We start from the raw sequence: 23,746 nt of genomic DNA on the forward strand, positions 1-23,746 counted from the left end.
GACCACCAATTGAGTTCTCTTTTCTTGAGGCTTTGTGTGATTGGTTTTCTTGTTGTTGGGGTTTTTTTCCCTCCCTCCCTTTGCTCTCTTTTTTTCTTTTTTGATTCAGATTCTTGAAGGTGTTGTGTTTGGGTTAAGTATAGTTTGGAGCATTTATGTTCTTCTTGTTATGGAAGTGCTCCTCCTCTCTCAGATTTGCCGATTGAAGCTCTAGGGCTGCTCATCTTTGGTTGTAAAAATTTTTCATTTTATTTCTTAATAAATTTGATTTATTGATAAAAAAATAAAGTAGCAGACCGAAATGCGTTGAAACTAAAAAGTGTATCTAAATTGTAAAAGGGCTTTATAGTAATGAAGAGCCATTTTAGCTCAGATGTCAAACAAATGATTACTCGATGGCGGACATAATTCCCCACTTGGCAGTTTGCCTTTCGATGGTTTGGGTGTCTTGGGATGGACATTAGAATAGTGAGGAGTGTTGGTTGATGTGGCATTACGTTGCCACATATGTCATAATTAGTAAACTTAATTAAATATTAAATAAAGCAAATGTGATGTAATTGTATGTAACTGATTATTTACCATAATGGGTGGGGATAATGTAGTTAATATAAATAAGGATTCTAGTCCCTCTTTCCATTCAATGCATCTTGTCTTGTCCCATTGAGAAAACAAGAATTAAAAGAAGATAAAGGAAAGAGATTGATTAAGAGTGTGAGACATTTGCTCACACCAAATCTGTCAAAGAGTAAGAGAAAAAAAAAAAAAAAAAAACAAAACAAAAGAGGATCTCACCAATATCCAACAATGACAGGTTACTACGGTCCAAAAGGAGGTAGACCAAAATATTTAATTCCGCATTTGATTTTGATCACTAGGTTCCTCTCATGATCTCACATTTGGTATCAGAGCAGATTTTTCCTGTCTCTGAATTTGGAATTGAAGATTTTTCTTTTGATAATTTAAGATTTTGATCGAAATTTTGATTGGAATCCAACATTAATCGAAAATCCAATAGTTAACAGTGGTCTAAAAGTCAGCAGGGTCACCGTCCCTCTAGCCACTGGTTGTTGACCGTGGCAGCCTTATGGTTAGCCATGATCATATTTTCCCTTTACTTCTTTATCTTGATTTGATTTAGATAGGTTGTGGGAGGAGAAAAGAAAATAAAATATTTTCTAAGGCTATATTTGGTAGCATAGAAAAGAAAAGAAAATTGTACATATTCTTGTACGATTTTCTCTTCCTCTGAAACTCATTGTGCTTGGTTAGCACATAAGGCAGGGAGATTCTACCAATTTGAATTTCGAATTTGTCTTAGAATACGTGAAATTTTCACCCGCCGCCAAAATTTATTTCTTCCTGTGGAGATGAGATAAATTCTATGAGACGAGAAAATTTTCCGCTAAGAAGCCCCTCCGTCCCGTCCTGTCCTAATGAAAATTGGGGACTGTTCTTTAACCCTGTCTCCCTCTTCCGATGAAGAAACTGCTCTCCATCAACAACAGATTTCCTGATTACAAAGACAAGCACAGGTCTCTCTCTCTCTCTCTCTCTCTCTCTCACACACACACACACACACATACATTACAATTAGATATATCCATTTGCTTATGATTTAGGTTTATTCTTTTGCTTGAAGTCATTCATTTTACATTTAATCTTTCCTTCATTTCTGTTTTCACAAATTAGGTTTTATCTTCGTAATCCCTTTTGATTTAGGATTTCTGTACAATTTTTTTTTTCACTTTCCCTAGATGTACTACTGAGTCTCCTTTAAGTAGGTCCTGAGAAATCTTATGAAATTAAAAAGGGAGGAAACAAAGTATTTATAGATTTCCATGGCTTGGAAAATTTACTTTTTGATGTCAAGTTGTGTTAGGACACGATTGACTACGAGTAGTTTGTTAGTATCTTTTGTTGTTTCTTCCCTTTTTCTCTTCTTCATTATGTTTTTACTTGTTTTGTAGGGGGAAGAGATTGTGTATTTTGTAAGTATCATGTCCAATTCCTAAATCAATTTGTAAATAGATTTTGAAAGACTTATTACTTGAATGGTATGTTCTTCATTTCCCCTGTTTTTCATAATACAATTCCCATTATTGCAGCGAGCCATAGTTGAATTGAAGCTAAGTTTTGCAGTGGTTTATGCATGTGAGCCATTAAAATCAAGCTCTAAAGATAAATCAGTTCTGTTCTCTTGCATAAATTTGGTTCAAGATGTTTCTTCTATAGGTTCATTTTTTTTTTTTTTTTTTTTTTTTTTTTCATCTGATATTGCCATGCTTAATGAAAAGATATTTGGAAGATAGAAATCAGTTCTGTTCTCTTGCATTTTTGCAGTGAAACAACTACTTGAAGATAACCTTTTTGATGATATTTTTTAGTTAGTTTTAGAAAATCCCTTCCCTAGACAGTTACGCCCATAACATGAGAATAGTGCTCAAAATTTAAACAGTTCAAGTGAGGTTATGGGAAACTTTCATATGCATTGAAGGAAAGAAAAATGATCAATCTTGTGAAAATCCTAACAGTGAAAAAAAGATTGGCAGTGTTTCTGTTCATGTAGAGTAGAATCAACGATTCATTCATACAAGCATAAGGGATCCTTATGCTTCAAAGTTACATTTAGTGATCATTTTGGATGTCTTCTTGCCAACCCTCTATCTCAGCCACTTGTGCTTCATGTCCATATTGCTGTTTATAAATAGTTTTACAAGCAGACACCATGATGTTTTTGATGTGGTCCTCATGATAGGGATTAAGATGGAGAAGTGGAGCTAGATGATGTTTGGTTTGCATATCCTTCTCCACCAAATCATATGGTGCTGAATGTAATAATCTTGATAGGTTTACATATACTAAAATTGCATTGAGTTGTCCATATTGGAAAATTATATTATTACTATATCTGAAAAAGAGAAAAATGAGAGGAAGCAGGGGGACAGGAGAATAGAAACACTATATGTCCAGAAATAAATATGGATAAAGTATTCTGATGCATCCAAGAATCCTCTTACTAGTTGAAGCAACAGGTGCATTGGATGTTGAAAGTGAATATCTTGTTCAGGCGAGGCAGATATTATATTACATTCTTCACTATTGATGGAGTTGGACTTTGCCACTTTGTGCGATAGTACTAGCTGGTATTCTCAATTGGTTGGTGTTTGATTTGACAACATTGGTTTTTGTCAGTTAACTGATTACCTAACACCAAACCCATAGCTGCAGTGTGAGTACAGAGGCCAGTGACATAGTGACAATAGGTTTTGTAATTTCTCAATAGTGATAAAAGCTCCTCTTGATTTAGGTAGTTACCCAAATTTTCTCAGAAACATCTATTTTGGGACATGTTATGGCACCCTGCATGTATTGACAAGGCCAGTAGTACTCTCTTTATGTACTTAATTTCAAAGGAAATCTCTGTCTCAGCCAGTGCCAGTGTTTGACACTGGCATCCACACCTTTTTCTTCATAAAATTAGTTTCACCAGGAATCTCTTATGCCCCTCATTGTTTATCAGACCTTTCTGAGTTCTTAAAACATAATGTACAGATTATAACCAATTAATGTCCTATTTTCTAAAATACTTTTTTTCCTGTTTCATTCCACATTTTAGTTTATCATTCTCATGTGTTGTATAGGATGCCATGGATTCTCTCATGAAGGGACGAACTGTTCTTGTAATAGCTCATTGGCTTTCGACTGTTAAAAGTGCAAACACTGTGGTAGTTATATCTGATAGTAAGGTAGTCTAAAATGGCACACAAAGAACTCCTTATGAAGGATGGCATCTACGATGCACTGGTGAGGAGGCAGGTACAAGGACCCCAAAAAGAACTTTGAGTCCATTCAACCAAAACACTTAGAAGGCAGAAGCAATCAATGAGGTTCTATACTGGATCAATGTCATGATAATAAAACACATTTTTGGGCATTGGTTCCACAAATTACTAATTGTAAGACCTGTGGACAAGAATTAAATGATTCTGTATTAGAGAGAAGGCTATAGTGTAATTTGTGTGGAAGAATGGAGAAAATGAGGTTATTCTTCCTTCGTGTTTAACTCTTATGTTCCACATATGATCAGCATGGCTTTGGTGATTCATTATTTTCTAAGGTCAAAGGACACTAGTATGGAGCCAGCTTAGATGTAAGAAAGAACTGAAATGTACATTGAGAGATCTAAAAGCTGGCTGAGAATCTATTGCCTAATATATTTGTATGTCAAAAGCTTGGGGAAAGTGATGTTTTAGAAGTGAGAAAATTCTTCTTTCTCCTTTTCTTTGCTGAATTGATATTAGAGTTTGGGGCAGTATCATTTCATTTAACAAGTCATATGAAAATAATGTATAGTGGAATTCATGAACAACTTCGAGAGGATGCTTGGGGTGCTTGAGAACCTGTTGGAGTGCATTCCAGTAATACTTCTCAACAACCCCTTAGTCACAATAGTCCCTCTCAAGAACTACTACAACTTCAGTATCATCTTTTGGGTTAAAATTTGGAGTTACCACCAACCTAGAATGTATCGCATTATATAGATTGATGTATGCATTTTCATTATTGGTTTGACCTCGGATGCAAGAAAAAATACCAAGTCATGGATTAATCAATGAGGAGATGTAGTGGCAAGATTCAAGAGGTCTCAAGGATTAAGTTAACCACATAGAAACAGATCAAGCTTCAATCCTTACACCTGAACGAACTAGATTATCAAAGAAATTTACCTGAGAAGGAAAATGAAGGTAGTGGAAAGTAGGGGTGTCAACCGGTTGGGCCGGGTTGATCTCGATCGGGCCTAATCGGGCATGACCACTTGAAAGTCTTGCATTGTGAACACCTGTTTAAGTAGACGGGCCTAGCTTGGGGGGACATGGTACAGTTTATAATCGGGCTTCCTTAAATGGGTTTTAACTGGGCTTCGAACCTATTTAAGCCTAAATGGGCTCTAAACGAGTTTTAAACGTGCCTACCCTAAAATTATATTCTTAAGTGGGTTGAGATTATGGTTGTTCTTTTTTAAAATAAAATATGAGATTATGACCATTACAACTTCTAAAATAAAGCTTAATTAAATCAAATCATACTATAAAGCAAAAGGTAAGAAAGCTTAATTAGTTTTTTACTAGTAGTGGCACAATAGGAATTTTATGTAAGGTTAAAGGGGGTCGGGCTGGGTCGGGCTACAACGAGTCGGTTCAAGTCGGGCATATAAACGTGTCGGTTCGGCTGGGAGCCTAATGGGCTAGTTACCTACACTGTTAATGCCCGTTTAATAAACATGTCGGGCTTGCGCCCGACACGTTTATTAATCAGGCCGGTCTAGGTTGGGCCATAAATGTATAGGGCTCGATCGGGCCTACCGGTGTGGGCTTAGAATTGACAACCCTAGTGGAAAGTATCCTTCAACAATGAAGGCATAAGAAGATAATAGGCCAGCTAACAAATACTAGTGACTCTATGTAGAATGCAGCATAAGCATGGGGCAAGGTTTAAGTCATTATAAGGGTAAAATTTTGAAGACTCCAGAAGTTGAGGTGACATTGGAGAAAAATTTATTTTCTTTTCTTATTATGTCAACCAATCTCTAAGAAAGTTTTTTTTCTTTTCTTTTCTTTTCTTTTCCTTGTCAACCAAACACCTATAAATCTTTATTTTTTTTCTTTTCTTTGTTTTTCTAGATTCTTTTTTCATTTCTTTTCTTTTCTATGCAACCAAACATGCCTTAATTCTCCCCATAAAGCTAAAGTTACCTCAGGTTAATTAAAAAATAATAATAATAATTCCCACAACTCATTAACGTATAGGGTTTAGGTTTTGAAAGTTTAGATAACTCACAACTATTTATGACATGATGTGATGGATAGTTATTGTCCTTGATTTATAATCATAGAAGTTTTTAAGCCCATTATAACACTTCATTAATGATGAGTTTTAAAATTTCATATAAAAGGTGGTTACTTTATCACTTACAAGTTACATAGTTTTCAAAACCAAATTTATTTTGTGATAAAGATAATGGGTGATTATTAAAAGTATATGAAATATTCTTTGGGTAATAAAGGGGGTCGAGTTTCTCATTAACCATATAGACTATTTAATAAAAGAACCAATTAATGATATATGGGTAACCCATTAACTCAATTAATGTTATATGGGTGATCCAGGTGTAGACACAATATAGTCACGGTTCATGTAATTCGATCCAGATGGGTTAACCTAACTCGATCGGTTCGATCCGATTTTGTTTGTTTGTTTTGCCTATTCAATTTATACATGATAGTACAGATTTTCATACTTTCAGAGCTGGTAATTTGTCACTCTGAAGTTGTAAGGTCAGTCCTTTTAAGAATATATTTTAGATCCTCTAAATCTAATTTTTTTTTATTTCAAAACCGAATTCTATGTCATTTAGGTAAACGACCTCATTATTTGGGACTGTGTACTTATGGAACCATGTTTTGGACCTCCTTTTGTAATTTTGATATTATCTAGATATTGATTATGCATGTTTTCATATGTTGTTTTATTATAATCTTATTCCACATGATGCTATTTGTTAACATTACTTGAATGGAAAATGCGTTAAAGTTGATTACATTTAAACAAGTCACTATGCATTTTTATTGACACTTTTATTTATTTATTATTTTATGGAATAAAGAATCAAGCTTATGAAAACATATAAGGGATCTAGATGTAAGTATTATAAGAAATGTTATTAAGGGATTGTTACTTATATTGTATTCCATAAAGTGATGGGAATTTCTTAAATACATAGATTACATCATTATTTTGTAACTAAAGTATGTAGATGATTTTCTATCCCAACGAGAGAAAATTATTTTACATACACATAAGTTGGGGTAAGATAATTGTGATAAGCACTAGGCACTACATCAAACGGTTTAGTTTTGACTTGGTGTGATGCAAATTAGTTTTACCACATAAGAATCAAACTTTTATTATTATAATTGCAGTCCAATGACAAGTTGTAATGAAACTACTGTTTGATACTGATACCATTTAAGGAATACATAATTCTTAATGAAACTACTGTTTGACAAACTATTACAAATTATAGTTGCGGTCCAGTGATGGGATACAATGAGCTTTAGTATGTTGTTGGTTATTGGCATTGGTTGATATCAACATGTGGTGTCTAAAATTAACATGAGTTAAATGTTAGTATAATATTAGCATGCTTTATTTATTTGTTTAATTGATTGCTTCTCTTAAATTAATTACAGTACCCCTGGTTAATGTTTATAGAGTTTCCATGCTGGTTGGGAATAATTACCAAGAATTGAAGGAAAATGTCGTAATGACATTAATAGTTATAGACAATGACTTTGCGATCTGTGAAGAGAAACCTGCACCTCTCATGGAATTAAATACGTAAGAAGAAAGATATTACTCTAAAGAGTGAGAGCGAACTAATAAGGTTTGTCTTGCTATAATAAAAGGACATATAAGTCAAACCATCAAGAGCTCAATCCCAGATTGTGATTTGGCAGTTGATTATCCTAAGGCTATGGATGAGAAATTTGTTAAGTCAGATAAGTCCATAACTATGACCCTCACTGGAAAATTTAACTCCATCAGGTATGACAGAATCAAAGGAGTGAGGGAATATATTAAGAAAATGGGAGATATAGTGGTTCAATTGAAGGCACTTAAGTTGGTTCTACCAGATAATTATCTAGTATACCATGTTTTGAATCCTCTTCCTAAGGAATTTACTGGTATAAAGACCTCCTATTATATATAGAAGGGTGAGTGGTCAATTAATGACTTAGCTCACATTTATGTTGAGGAGGAACACAGGTTGAAAAGAGATTCAAAAATGGAAAGTGCAAATCTAACTACTAAGTATAAGGGACAATCCAACAAGTCTAAAGGGAAGAAAGACAAAGGAAAGTTGTCTATAAAGACTAAAGGCATGAAGGCTTCTGCAAAGTATTTCTTCTGCAAGAAACCAGGACATCAAAAGAAAGATTGTGCCAAATACAAGAAGTGGTTAGAAAAGAAAGGTATATTTGAAACATTTGTATGCTATGAGTCATTATTAGTTGATTCTTATAACAATAATTGGTGGGTTGATTCTGGTTGCACAACTCACATTGCCACTACTTTCCAGGGCTTTTTAGAAACAAGGCAACTAACGAAAAATGAAAGGTGCATCTATTTAGGCAACATAATGCAATCTAAAGTAGTAGCTATAGGAATTTTCATATTTGTTTTGCATTCAGGTATTATAATGGATTTGGATAGAACATTTTATATTCCATCTTTCAAGAAGAACTTGATATCGATGTCATGTTTGGCACCATTAGGATTTGTTTTTCATTTTAGTTTAAAGATTTTGAAAAACAATATGATGGTTGGTTCTGGTGCTTTAATTGATGGTTCATATTTGTTAAATTTAGACACTTCTTATGAAAGCAGTTTAATATCCACATCCAATAATGTAGGCATCAAAAGAATTATTATTAATGAAAAATCCTTTGTGTTGTGGCACCAAAGATTAGGACATATCTTCATTGAGAGAATGAAAAGATTGGTGAAAGAAGGAGTACTTGGTACTTTAAATTTCACTAATTTTGGAACTTGTGTGGATTGCATCAAAGGAAAGCAAACCAACAAGTCAAAAAAAGGTGCAAGGAGGAGTACAGAAACTCTCGAGATCATACAAACAGACATTTGTGGATCGTTTTCTCCACTATGCCTAGATGGTCAGAGATATTTTATCTCATTTATAGATGACCACACTAGGTATATGTATCTCTATTTATTAGATCATAAAGATGAAGCATTAAACGTTTTCAAGATCTATAAGGCAGAAGTAGAGAAACAAACTGATAAAACAATCAAAATTGTTAAATCAGATAGAGGTGGAGAATATTATGATAAGTACACAGAATTTGGACAGAAACCTGGTCCATTTGCACATTTTCTTCAAGAGCAAAGTATCATTGCACAATATAACCTGCCTAGATCTCCGGATCAAAATGGAATTACTGAACGAATGAATCATACTTTAATAGAAATGGTTAGGAGTATGGTGAGTAATTTTACTCTCCCAATATCATTGTAGAGTGAAGCTCTAAAAGCATCTATGCACATTTTAAATAGGGTTCGATCAAAGTCTGTTCCTATAATGCCTTATGGGCTTTGGACAAAACAGAAACCTAGTTTAAATCACTTTTGTGTTTGGGGGTGCCCAGCTGAAGTAAGGGTTGACAATCCACATGAGAATAAACCTGATTCTAGAACTGTTAGTGGATTCTTCATTGGATATCCAGATAACACTAAGGGTTTTAGATTCTATTGTCCCTCATATAGACAGAATATTGTTGAGTCAAGGTAGAGGATGGCAATAACAGTGGGAGTTCATGAGTTCAGAATATAAGGTTTGAAGAACATATAGATTTTGATGATACTTCCATGTCAATAAGCGAAGGATCAAGAATAATACCTTTATCTATGACACGTCGTCCTAGATATGTGGAACATGAAGAACTGACTCATGAGCAACCTACTCTTGAGCCGTTACCACAGATGGATCGATCTATTGTTGAACCTGTTGATCAACATAAGGATGCAATTGATGAACAACAAGGATTGAGAAGATCCTCAAGAGTTAGAAAGTCGGCCATACCTTCAGATTATTATGTTTATCTCCTAGAACATGGAAGTGACATTAGAATTGGGGATGATCCATTGTCATTTAAACAAGCCATGAACTGTCAATACTCCAATATATGGCTTAACGCCATGAAGGATGAAATGGAGTCAATGTCAAAGAATCAAGTTTGGGAACTTGTGAAGTTACCAAATGGAGCAAAAACTGTAGGTTGTAAATGGGTTTACAAGACCAAAAGAGACTCCAATGGTAACATTGAGCGTTACAAAGCCCGATTAGTGGCAAAAGGTTATAATCAAAAGGAAAATATAGATTATAAAGAAACCTTTTCGCTAATATCAAGAAAAGATTCAATGCGTATTGTTATGGCATTGGTGGCTCATTTTGACCTTAAGCTTCACCAAATGGATGTCAGAACTACATTTCTTAATGGAGATCTTGATGAGGAGGTCTACATTAAACATTCTGAAGGTTTTTCATCAGAAAAAGAAGAACTTGTTTGTAAATTGAAGAGATCCATATATGGGTTGAAACAAGCTTCTCGACAATGGTACTTAAAGTTTGATCACACGATTACTTTATTTGGATATGTGGAGAATCATGCAAATCAATGTATCTACATCAAGGCTAAGGGAAGTGGTTTCATTAGTCTAGTATTATACGTGAATGATATTCTTTTGGCGAGCAGTGATCTTGCATTGATACATGACACCAAGGAATTCTTGACAAGAAATTTCGATATGAAGGACATGGGTGAAGCCTTCTATGTTTTGGGCATAGAAATTCATCGGGATAGGTCTATAAAGACCTAGGATTGTTCTAAAAATGATATATTGATAAAATTCTTGATTGTTTCGGATTGAGAGATTCCAGATCAAGTGTGGCACCAATTACAAAAGGTGACAAACTTAATCTTGAACAATGCACGATGAATGATATGGAGTTAAAAGAAATGGAGAAAATCCCTTATGCATCTGCGGTGGGCAGTTTGATATATGCTCAGGTCTGTACAAGGCCTGACATTGCCTTTGCAATGGGAGTCTTATGAAGGTTCTAAAAGAATCCAGGTATGTCACATTGGACAACAACAAACAAAGTATTCAGGTACCTAAAGGGCACCAGAGATCTTATGCTAACCTACAAGCGTGTAAATGAATTGGAGTTGACAGAATACACAGATTTAGATTATGTTGGATGTGAAGATACAAGGAGATCTACATCAGGATACATATTTTATCAGCTGGAGGAGCAGTATCCTGGAGAAGCATAAAGCAACCAAAAACTGCTTCATCTACTATGGAAGCCAAAGTGGTGGTATGGTATGAGGCTATCTCTCAAGCATCATGGTTAAGGCAATTTATCATAGACATTAAGACAGTACCATCCATTGAGAAGCCAATTTGTGTTTACTGTGATAACACAACAGCAGTTAGATTTTTTTAACAATACTTGTTCAGTTAGTCGATGCAGACACATCGAGAACAAGTATTTTGTCATAAAGGAAGATGTTCGGGATCACAAGGTTTCGATCAAACATATAGGTACCAATGATAACATTGCTGACCCATTTACCAAAGAGCTTGCACCTAAGATTTTTGTAGATCGTGTAAGGAACATGAGCTTAAGCAAATTATTGTGTATTTAATTGTAATTTTCAGATATTACAATATAAAGTTTGATTCCGACTAAAGTATCAATAAAGTTGCTGTCAATTCAATTTTCTTGCTATTCAATTATAGTAGTGCACATTTATTCTGAATAACAGATGCCTATACTCATTAGGCAATAAAGTTTGGACTAAAGTAGATCACTGAGTCAATTCAAAATTAATCATGGGATTAATTCCATAAAGTTTAAACTTCATCACATAATGGTTCAAGTTGAAAATGATGACTTATCGTGATACATGGAAGGAAAAAGTTAAGTATTGGAAACTTGAACTGCCATGATTCATTGAGTTAAAATTTTCGTCTTGAATGCAAAGTTCTCCATCATATTGAGTTTAGTATGGCCATACATAAAGTTTGGAACTTAATCATTTATTTGGTATATGGCAATCTAGGCCAAGTGGGAGAATGTTGGCTGATATGGCATTATGTTGCCATATAAGTCATAATTAAGATATTTAATTAAATAAATGTTGGCTAATGTGGCCTTATGTTGCTACAAATGTCACAATCAGTATACTTAATTAAATATTAAATAAAGCAAATGTGATATAATTGTATTTAACTGGCTATCTACCATAATGGGTGGGGATAATGTAGTTAATATAAATAAGGACTCTAGTCCCTCTTTCCATTCAAAGCATCTTGTCTTGTCCCATTGAGAAGACAAGAATTGAGAGAAGATAAAGGAAGGAGATTGACTAAGAGTGTGAGATATTTGCTCACACCAAATCTGTCAAAGAGTAAGAAAAAAAAAAAAAAAAAAAAAAACAAACAAACAAACAAAAGAGGATCTCACCAATATCTGGCAATGATAGGTTACTATGGTTCAAGAGGAGGTAGACCAAAATATTTAATTTCGCATTTGGTTTTGGTTACTAGGTTCCTCCCATGATCTCACAAGGAGGGCATTATCGACTTCATACATAGGGGGCAAAGTATTTTTGTCCTAGATGGATTATGTATTTTTTTCTTCATCCCTGGTGGAGGAAAATTCTCACCTATATATAATCATCATGTCTCAATATTTTCCTTTTGGTCTCAGCTATTCATTTGTTTCAACCATTTCTCAAAAGTTTGCTTTGTTAATGGATTTTTGAAACTATTATGTTCAAAGACCGATTTCTTTAGGCTTCATTTCTTTGAAAGGAAGTTATTTTGGGAGAATCACTTAAAATCGAAAGGAATTTGTGTTGATCTAAAAGATAGAAATTATTTTACTAAGAATATGATATCAATTTTAAAAATTAATTCTATTTTAAATTTTGGAATGTCATTTTCTAGAGGAGAAAAATAAGTGCCAACATCTTGCGCCAAAGATGCATTGCATCGATGGACACCAATCCCCGGATATGGATTGATTCTTTTCCCATTCAAAAATGCCTAAATATACTTTAAAATGAATACAAAATTTTTTAATATAAAAAATTAAATAAAATTCTAGACATGAAATTTTGGTTTATAGAAATTCTTTTTCCCATTGAAACAAACAAAGCGTTATAGATTTAACCTAAAATGTTACTTCTTGACTACAACATTTATTACAGTAGTTTCATGATTTTATAGATAAAAAAAAAAAAGGCAAGGGAGTGTTACCCTGTTGGCACAGGTCTGTGCCAGTAGACAGGCTAATGGGAGGGCATGCTGGCGCAGCACAGTCTTTTCACACACTATATCTAGACAGCTACATTTGTCAACGGAAATCATCAATAGCAGACATGTGTACCTTGTAACTGTAGTTTCAATGCAATTTGGAATATGGATATATGGATCACCAACATAATCTTTTGTAGTGGCTGATACCTCATAAAGATGTCTCAAGAAGACACTAGCAGGTCTTGAGTGCTAAGTGCTAAATGTCTGAAGTGACTCCTCTTTCTGAGCCATTTAGCACTCAATGAGCACAGGTAACTGCTAGTTTCTTTGTGTCTACTTGAGACTCCTTTGGAACAAGTGCTTCCAAAGGGTCATTCTCCTCTATATGGAAGGATGTCTTGGGATGTCTTGGGCCTTCTTGGAAGGATTTTAAATGTCCAAAACTCTTTCTTGTACTAGTTTTCACTATTTTGAGATGTCTTTCTACATCATTCCTTTGAATTATATGCTTGGCACCAAACTTCTTAAATATGTAGACCTCTTATGGGACAACAGTACAAGTTTACAATCCTTTAAACCCTGAAGTTTGAAGCGGCAGTACATAACTTTTATACACACATCGAAGCATCCTAGTCTATGGAGTTCCAAAATTAAATTAAATTAAAATTTTCCTAATAATGAAGAAGAAAAGAGCATCGTCCTTAACTGATTGGAAATTCTCCGCTAGCATGTACCTCCTTAACTCTTTTGTCATATTCGTCTTCTTCCTCCTCTTCTGAGTCATCTTCTAGCTTGCCATCCTCTTCATCTTCCTCACCACCCCAGCCAAAGCCCCCGACAGACCTAGAGACTGGAGGCGGTGTTCTTGCTTCTCCCACAATTTTCATTATTTCCTCTACAGTTTGGAGGGAATAGCTTGGGTTGTTTGGGTTCTCTCTCTGATAATAGATTGCCTGAGCAGTCTCTGTCAGCTCCCTTGGCAAGTTCTTTAAGAACCATGGATGGCTCTTGATCTCCTTAATTGTTATCCTCTGCAAATTTACCAAACAAACAAGTTTTTTCAAAACTAACTGGTAAAGTAGTCATGTAAGCTAACATGATATTCTAATGACTATTTATCATTATTGATCTTTGTACAACATGTAGGCTCATCAGCTCATCTATATCCAAATGTTAAAAGCAAAAAGCTCAACCTTGTATTTGGGGCTTATAGCCAAAACATCAGACTATGATGCCAATCTAGAGGTAAAGAGTGGGGAAATAGGTAAATAGTTCATAAATTCAGCTGTTAAAGAGATCAACTGGTCTGAATTTTTATTCTGCCCCATATAAGAATTTCCTCCCAAATATCAGTCAGAATTTTGAATTGGAAAATTCATCTAAATTGAACGATACAAAGAAATAAGTTTAATCATGTGTTTTCCTCTCAAGATGGAATGTGTGTTGGATGAGCATCAAATAATGAACTTTGTTAGCAGTGTGTCAAGATATGTGCTAGATGACAAGTATACATAGTACGGTCGCAAGCACAAACAAAGAGATGCCTAAAATTGTCAAGCAACCATTCAACAGAAGCCTAAAATATGCTTGTCAGATAGGGGATTGCAGCCAAAGCTCCTGCAAAAGATGATGAAAACACATTGAAATAAATATCCTGTAACACACTTACTTTCACCAACCTGTAACACTTATCTTCTATCATGCAAAGACGGAAAGAAAACTTTACCTAAAGCACCTCTTCCTAAAACTTCTGCAACAATGAAACTTATAGATAGCATAAAATATTTCCTCATCATACAAAGTAGATGAGAACTGATTTCCAGCATCGAATAAACCAAGAAAACCTGGGAGGCCAGCTTATAGACTAATTGATCCATTAGCTTATCTGCAGGCTGATGCTATACAGCCTTGGGCACAAGCTGCAACACCATGCTGCATCAATAGCTGCCAGTAGGTGTATAGGGCTTCCTACTGCCCACGCTAATTGCAAAGGAAGGCATAAAGCTGTCGACCATTCATGTCTTCGCTTTGTTATTTATGATATGCAAGAAAATAAGTGCTGAATAGTTTACTAGGTGAAGACAAGTTCTTTACAGCCTTCACTGACTTGTCTCCGTCATGAAACCTCCTATTTTATACCTTCAGTCTAAAGCCAGTCTGTTAGACATGAGCTATAGCACAAAGAGTAACCCAGTGCACAAAGCTCCTGCTATTGCAGGGTCTGGGAGGGGCAAATGTACACAGACTTACCCCCTGCTTCGCTGGAGAGGCTGTTTCCAAGTTTTGAATGTATGGCCAACATCTTGCAATAGTGCAACTTAACCATTGTGCCACAGGCTCACCACTATAGGCCTCTATGATTCATGAAGAATGATTTTATTTATGGAAATCTACTGTACTTTTTTTCCAGTTAATATCTGGAGGTCAGTATACACTTCTCAATGTTTTCCCTATTCAACTAATCTGGGATCCTTCAATGCAATTTCAGAGCTTCCTGCTTGAGTTCTTAAATGTCATTCTTTGTCATAATCTCCATGTACCACTTGTGTAAACTAAAATTTATAGAGGTCATTTTTTGGCCTATAAAATTACAAAACTATATCATACAGTGGTCATCGATAAATCAGCTTGGACCACTTCATGTGATCATGACGCAAAGAATTGAATCTCTGGAGATAACCTTGTGCGAACATTAACAAGAAATACTTACCTAACTTCCAGGTTGCCTAAGCTCTCCAAAGTATGCTATCAAATTCCTTGGATAGCAAAAGTAGGGGATGTTGGTTGGTAAGGCAGCTCCAACAACTGAACCATATATGCCCCAAGCCATCGACCCATACTACTCACCCATCCAACACCACACCTGCCCGCCCCCCAACCAAAATATATAGGGGAGTCAACATCCTTTCCTCATTTTTCGAATCAAGACTTCACAGTTCACTATCTTCCTAGAATACAATAAAGGGTTTTCTGAGAAAAACACTAAATTCATTTTCTAACATTCCCTTCTTTAGAGCAACCCAGTGCACGAGGCTCCAGCTACTGTAGGGTCTGGGAGGGGCAAGTTGTACGCAGCAGTAGTGGGAGCCTCGTGCAATGAGTTGCTCTAAAGAAGGATATATTAGAAAATGAATCTAGTGTTTTTCTAATATATCCTTCTTCTTCGTCGTTAATCCAATCTATCTCCTAGCCACTTTCCTGACTCCAGAAAATGTCTCCCTCATCAAAACTAAAACAAAGGGTCAAACATCTAGTCTCTGTATTATTCACCCCCCAAAAAAAATCTAGTCTCTGTACTTGTCATCACGAGGAAGAAAACACATGGATTTTGGTGTTTAGAGGATAATCAATATTACCTTTGTATGATAGAAAACTAGAACACAATGTGGAGGACGAGCGAGCGAACGAGCGAGCAAGAGAGAGAGAGAGAGAGAGAGAGAGTAATGAATGGATGGAAGAAGAAACAGAAACATTGAAGACTTAAATGCATTTTTCCTCTCCAAACCATGTGCTTGCCCATTAATGGTGAGGAAAATCATTTTATTAACAACGCAAAAAACGCAAGAGTCAAGAAGCTTGATGTAAGGTGGGTTCACCCTAGGCAAACAAACCCCAATAGTATAGCAACTCACAACCAATCACAGATCTGATTCAGAGTAGGGAATTAAACAGAGCAACACTAAAGCCTAGAATGGGGCTGAACTGAAACTCACAAATTAGAAGAGTATTAGGACTGTCCCACCTGATAAAAATCAATCCCAAAAACACTGCCTGAAGTTCATCAATGAAGCTGTAATCAGACTTTGAAGAAGGGCAGCAACACTGGGATCACTTTCCCAATAGTCAGGGTTTTACAGAGAGAGAGAGAGAGAGAGAGAGAGAGAGAGAGAGAGAGAGAGAGAGAGAGAGAGAGAGAGAGAGAAGGCTGTGGCTGGCTTTTGGCTGGTCAAAAGGTCCCCAAAAGCTGGTAGAGTGTCCCCCTTGTAGTGATCTTCAAACCCTCCAAAGGGCTCTTTGATCAGACTTGCAGAAGTGGGGCTCCAAGGAAAACCGATCAGGGTTTCAAAACCCTGTCAGCTGAAATCGATTTTGGCTGGGTGGCTGTTTCTTTAGGTGGATCTTCCACCCTGAGTCGGCCTTTCAAATGTGATCAAAGTTCTCTCAAATCACTCTCTCACAATCAACAATAATAAGTAAATAATAAGAAGAAAGAGATAGATGGAGTTGTGATAGATGTGGGTGGGATATGGCTATCTCAGCCTAGGCGTTTCACCCACACCTATCGCAGCTGTTGAACCATCCTATCTCAGGAGGTTTTGAAGCTACAGTGGCTGCAATTCATTAAGTCTTCATTCCTTCTCAAAGTGGTAAAGCAATCTCTCTTTTATAGAGAGGACACAGCTTTGCAAAAATAGAAACTAACCAATTAGGAAGCTAACATACTTTGGCAACTAACCACTAACTTGAAGACTAAGAAAACATAAACAAAAGGGACTTTCTAGAAGCTAAACTTCACTTGTCCAACTAAGGTTTGACCAGTCACACAAAAGAAAAAATACAGCTGTAGAGGGGCATCGCAGGCAACAAAAAAAGGCAGCTTTTGGACAGCTGCTGTAAGGCTGAAAGATGGCAGCTTGTGGGGGCCTCTAGAAGCCCAAAACAGGAAATAAAATATGCATAATCTAAGGGGATCTTATGCTGGTTCGATGGCTGCTGATGTGGCCAGCATAGAGTCAAAACTGTGAGGGTCAGCTGGACTCAATCAACCCAAGGGCTGGCGGGTATGGCTGGCCTTCTTCCTCCTTTGGTAATGTAGGCCAGCATGTGTGTCTACATCACAGCTATTGACTTACTATATAATTGGACACACACATACATACATACAGAGGTTGCATAGGATGGGTTTGTACTGACAACTATCAGATCCAATCTGACCCCACAACAGCCATACCTGTCCCAAAAGACACAAAAGAAATGGGGCATTGTTATGTAGCTGAGGAATAATATGCGCTACCCAAGGCTGACCATGGAAAAGAAATATATTTATATATACACACTACTGAGAAACAACTTTGCATCAAATCCTATGAATCCTGCAATTGTCAATTAACTAGCTGATGGACCCAAATAGGTCAATGACCACCTGAGCTTGACATTGTTCATCCTAAGTGCTGCAGTAAGCTCCTAGGACAGCAAGACAATGAATCATGAACCTAATGCCATGATCCTTTCCTAAACTAACTCTTGGTGAACAGGGACAAGCAAAAGCTGTGACCATGCCACCAAGACTACCTCAAGTGAAACAACTCTTCTTCCTTCCCCTTCATTGTTATAATCTCTAAAGAAAAATTGTCATGTCAACATTTCGTCCGCAGTCAGAATAATGGCCTCCGAGAACCATTTACTTATGGTCATAGAAAAAAACGACAATTTCTTTTTAGTAGGCCCATATACACCCAGAGCTCAGCACAAATGCAAGTGAACAATGCAAAAAGATGTTGCCTAGTACCTTCACTTTATGTTTTGAAAGACCAATAGACTAGGCAATTTTACTTCGTTGGATTATTGGGACCCTAGAACATTGGACTGGATGATCAGGCTGTTTAGACCACTCACCAAAGGGCCTGAACAATCCAACCCTTTCTAGAAATCTTACCCTCAAAATTGATAATATAGCGATACGTTTTATAACCAAGTACCTGTATAATGGAAGATCTTACCAATTCAATTACATTCATCTGACAATACAGGTAGAATATATTATTGAATTGAAATACTTTGGTGGTTTCTACACTACACATACCTTGGATGGGTTTGCAACAAATATGCGGGAAAGGAGGTGTTTGCAATCTTGAGATACATGAACATAGTCTGGGATTTTGTATTGAACAGCCACTATTCGCTGCAAAAAATTATAATTAAGGAAAACATAAATGATTAAGAGAATAGGTAAGCATGAATGACTAGAAGCAATCAATAAGGAGAGACACTAACTCCGATGGTTTTCCTGAAGTTTTTGGGGTCTTCTTGGTCTTCAAAAGGATAAGCCCCAACCAACATAACATATAGAGTAACTCCACACGACCAAACATCTGCCATCTAAAAGGACAAAAAATGCACAAAGATCAACGGAAAACCTTAGGCGGGCATGATTGAAAACACAAACACCCTATGGATAAAATTAATACAACTAAAATATTTGGTTTTGGCAAATGATAGTTTCAATATATGTAGGCACTCTAATATTTTCATACATGCACACTCCAATCTACAAAATAGAAGCAGCCAGCCAGTGGCAACATCCTGGATGAAGAATAAACTACAAAGTAAACAACATCGCACTAGTCCTCAGATCTACAAAATAGAAGTTGGAAAACTTGTTCCCCCAGAAGAAAATGTTGTAAAGGTATTTGGACACACGCACATACAACACACATTTAGGTGAAAATTTGAATTAATTATATACTAGCAGCAGGTCATGCTCATAAATGAATGTGGTGAACTATCATAATTCTGCTTTTTAAGCCATCTCAACTCAAGAGCGGTGGATGGTTTAGATTAATGGATAATAATATAGAACTAGAATCATAAGTGATCCTAATCCCAGGCAGGATCTGAAATTCTGGCCAAATAGAGAAGATGTCCTCCAATAGGCTTAGTTCTAGCTCTCAAACACTCTCTCACAGCAAACAAATAAAAGGAAAAAAAAAAAGAGAATTCAATGGAGGGTTGAGAAGGGGGAAGAAGAAGGTTAGGTTTTAGGCATCTCACCCAACTGCATCCTACAGCACAAGAGTGTAAGCATCTTTTATTGTTTAACTCCAATCTGTCTTCTCATTAAAATTGATGGGCTTCAAATAGCGTTACATTGCTTGGACACAAAGACATAATAAAAAAAGGCAACTAATGCTGAAAATGAAACCTTCTAATTTAACTTTTAACTTGCTAACCAAGTAAAAGTAAATTAGAAACTAACAACTAATGATAAAAAGGAAACTAACCTAAATTACAAAAATAGAAACTTCTTTGAAAATAGAAGCTAATTCAAATTAGCAACTAATGAAAATAGAAGCTAATTCAAAATAGCAACTAATGCAAAATAGAAACTACCTCTATCTTCTAATTAGGAACCAAAATAGCAAAGGATATAGACTCAAGACTGGACTCTAACTAAATTAATGAATTAAATCCCGTTTTTCTACTTTCTACCCATATTTTAGACCCATTAAAGTGGTCCATTACAAATAAAACCCATGGGATCAAAGGCCCAACATATACATAACCCAACACTTGGCTTATTTGCAATAAAATAAGCCCATTAAATGACTTATTTGCATCAGATAAGGGACGAGTAGTATGGTCTGGATAAAAGCTTGAAAAGAATGGAGCTTGTCCATATACATAACCCCCTTAAAAAAAAACAAGAAACACTTTCAACCAGGTACTATTGCTATCCTCAATCTCCATAGAAAACGCAGCTCAGATGTCATCATCAAGTTAAGATATGCACTGGGGACCTGTAGTCAACAATTGATATCACATCGTTCACAATCGTATCAGGTACGCTTCTGTATCCTTTTTCCTTTTTCGGTGGGTTAGCATCCATGTCAACAGTTCAGTTATATGAAACTCATGTTATTGCACAAAAAAATGGAGGCCCACCACCAGAAAAGGTTAAACCAGCTTTCGTTGGAAGCCAAGTTGTACAACATAGAATGAAAAGCTAAGATGAAATTCATTTGACCAATACAGAGCATGGTTTTAGTAATTGGAATTATAATCGGTCTCAACAGATACCAATCCGGACAGGCCCGTATCAGTCTGAATTGGACAGATCTACCCCTGGTTTTCTTTAAAAACCTGATTTTTTACGTTTTTACTTAGTCCATACCGATACGGATCGACCCCAGACTGTATCGTTGCCTGCCGAGTCTGATACAAATAGCGCAATTCAGGCTATCTGATACCGATTCCTTGAACCAAGTTACTGAGACTTCAGAAACAATTCCCATTCTACTTCAATAGAAGTTATTGGTGAAACATTCAAAATTCGGGTTCCGACCAACAAGAGAGGCACAATCAAGGGATCCCTTCATGAAGCAAAAAATTTAAATTCCAAAACTCAATCAAGTTTGATTTGTTTGATTGGCAAGAAACAAGAGTTCACACACGTACTAAACAATCCTAACCATTCCACCAGAAGGGCAATTTCCTTGAACTAAATCAACATTCACCCTTGGATCTTCTATGATCATCAATCAAGCCTTTGGACTAAATCATTTGCAACGAATTCAAATGGGGCAAGCTAGTGATTGATCCAAGCCATCCAATCAGAATCTAGACTCTGAAGAAACAATGGCAACATCCTAGGGCTAATCACCAGTCAAATAAGTCAAAAGTTTCTAATCTATTTAACGTTAATCAATAGGCCAAGACTGGGGAAACTACAATACACCTCGTAAAGGCCCCACATATACGACAAAAGAAGAACAGTAGGCCCCACCGTGTTAAATACGCAAGCAAAGCAGAAACATAAACGTGGCGCCTAGGCAGAAAAACCCTGGAGGTCGTTATCTGTTTGTCCAAAAACAGAAACGAAATTACGAAACGTACCTTGCCGTCGTACTCTCGCCGTGAAAGCACCTCAGGTGCAATATATGCCGGCGTTCCGACCGTCGACTTGGGTCTTGAATGCAGCAGAGACGACTGCAGAGTTCAGAGAAATACAGAAACCCAATAAAGAAACAACATTTTCGCATAAAAATTTTGGGGCTTTAGAGGTAATCGTTAGTGTCAATCCACAAGAATTAAATTTGCAGACCTTGGAGTAACCAAAATCACAGATTTTCAGGCGAGGGGCAGGGCTCCCATCTAACAGAGTGTTCTCGAGCTTCAAGTCTCGATGGCAGATTTGCTGCAGAGCAGAAAGAACAGATTTAATCGATAGCGACAAGAGATTGAAGGTGGGAATTTTAAAAAATAACTTGGGTCTTCTACCATCGAATGACAGTAATTGACGCCTGAGATGAGCTGCTGAAAGAAATATCTGGCCTGAAAATTACCAAAAAAAAAAGAGAGTAAAATATCTGAGAATGAAGAAGATGCAGAGAGAGAGAGAGAGAGAAAGAAAGAAAACCTCGTCTTCACTGAATCTTCCAGCATTGCAGATTCGCTCGAACAGCTCTCCACCTGCAGCGTATTCCATGACGATAGCGAGATGGGTTGGTGTCAAAACAACCTGAGAAATAATAGAAAAAAAAACCCTAAGTACAGTCATTGAAGATAAGCCGCGAAACAGGTTTTGAATTTTAAAAGGAAAAGAAAAACGAAAACTGGCCTCCTTAAATCGAATTATGTTAGGGTGTCGAAGGGATCTGTGATTTATGATCTCTCTCGCCACATTCTCATCGATCTGCAACAACATAAATAACAAAGGATTGAAACAGAGCTCAACCCATAAACAACGAATTTGACCTTGAATCAAAATTACAAACCTTGTGTCCACGCTCGATGTATTTCATGGCGACGAGCTCTTTAGTTTCCTTGTTCCTCATAAGCCTTGCCACACCAAAATTCCCAGCCCCAATATCCCTCATAAGTTCGTACCTGTCCATTTTTTTTTTTTTTTCCTCTTCTAATTTATCAAACTTCAGTCACCGTTACCAACCAACTAAGATCTCTAATTCTGCAACCTCTTCCAAGTTTCAGCTTCTCTCCATGTCTCCCTTTCTCAATTCCAAGCTCAGAAACTTAAGAGAGATTCACATAGAAGAATCGACGACGAAACAGAAACCAAAAGCCTGGGTTTTCAAGGAGCACGTGAGACAACCATTAGAAAAAGATTAAAAAAAAAAATGGGATTATGATCCAATCGCTAGCTTTCACTTAACAGGTTTACCATCTGACTTTGGATCTCAGAAGTCGCCGCTCTATAAGAGAGAGACAAAACGCGGATTTTGTTAACTTCGAAACGCTAATTCGTTTGATTCGAGGAGCTCTTCTGGAGAAAAGCTGGAATCTTTGAATTGGAAAGTGAAGAATATGTACGAAGAGGAGAATATTAAAAAAAAAAAAAGAACAACGACAGGCATGAAAGAGGAGTCTCTCTCTATCTCTGCAGCTGTGAGAGAGAGAGAGAGAGCTTACTGGGATACTACACGAAGTATTATAATATGTTATGTCAAAATGAATGCTTTAGATTTCGGCACCACGTGTCGGGCACATGCATAATGGTGTATTAGCCATTAGTTATTACCTTTTATAAAGGGATATAAATTTCTGGAATCGGTCCGCGTCGGCCTGGATCAGTCGGTACTATTTTTATTTTTTATTTTTAAAAGGTGTTTTTTTTTTTTTGACAATTTTACCTTTATAAAGAGAGTGATTATTCTCTGCAAATAGTGTAGAGATACAGTGAGCATCGGATGATTGAGAGTATCTAGACACACATTCTGAAATCCTCTCAATCATCTGATGCTCACTGCAGATGATGTTTTTGCTCATTACTATACGTGACTCAAAATCATTAATTAATATTGATAGAATTCAACCGATCTAATACCAATACTTAGAACCCTACCAGAATATATCGGATAGGTCTAGGAGTATAAAATAAAATTATGAATTTTTTATTTTTCTTCTTTGTAAGACAAACAATGAAAATCAAGTAAGTACAAAAGAGTGCTATTGTGTATTTGTACGAAGGAGTGCTGGTCATTGTTATTTACTTATTATACTTTGTTCCATGGAAGTAAGGCGTAAAACCAGTTCAAAGATGGCTTGCTGTTGAAAAACTAGCGTGGATTGAAAGGAGTCTAGGCGATCACCGTGACCC

The 23,746-nt window shown here is 36.4% G+C and overlaps 1 protein-coding gene and 1 long non-coding RNA gene across 3 annotated transcripts; one reads left to right on the forward strand and one right to left on the reverse strand.

The window, feature by feature from the left end:
* The first annotated feature begins 1,662 nt into the window (after positions 1-1,662).
* On the forward strand, positions 1,663-4,267 carry LOC122057017. The gene is made up of 2 exons (XR_006133432.1): positions 1,663-2,057; positions 3,645-4,267. It is a non-coding gene; the product is annotated as an uncharacterized LOC122057017 (long non-coding RNA).
* A 9,166-nt stretch (positions 4,268-13,433) lies between these two features.
* LOC122058064 (serine/threonine-protein kinase SRK2A-like) lies at positions 13,434-23,042 on the reverse strand. 2 transcript variants are annotated; one of them, XM_042620491.1, is made up of 10 exons: positions 22,811-23,039; positions 22,407-22,712; positions 22,250-22,324; positions 22,049-22,150; positions 21,910-21,963; positions 21,734-21,826; positions 21,526-21,618; positions 18,907-19,011; positions 18,716-18,814; positions 13,434-13,943 (listed from the first exon to the last, which is right to left on the reverse strand). In XM_042620491.1, the coding sequence occupies exons 2-10, from the start codon at positions 22,524-22,526 to the stop codon at positions 13,614-13,616; spliced, it is 1,071 nt and encodes a 356-aa protein (XP_042476425.1). In that variant the 5' UTR covers positions 22,527-22,712; positions 22,811-23,039; the 3' UTR covers positions 13,434-13,613. The 2 variants fall into 2 exon arrangements, with proteins under 2 accessions (XP_042476425.1, XP_042476426.1); XM_042620492.1 differs by lacking the exons at positions 18,716-18,814; positions 18,907-19,011 and having other exon boundaries at positions 22,811-23,042.
* Positions 23,043-23,746: the final 704 nt, after the last annotated feature.

This window comes from Macadamia integrifolia, chromosome 12 (genome assembly GCF_013358625.1).
Source record: "Macadamia integrifolia cultivar HAES 741 chromosome 12, SCU_Mint_v3, whole genome shotgun sequence".
Taxonomy (NCBI): Eukaryota; Viridiplantae; Streptophyta; class Magnoliopsida; order Proteales; family Proteaceae; genus Macadamia; species Macadamia integrifolia.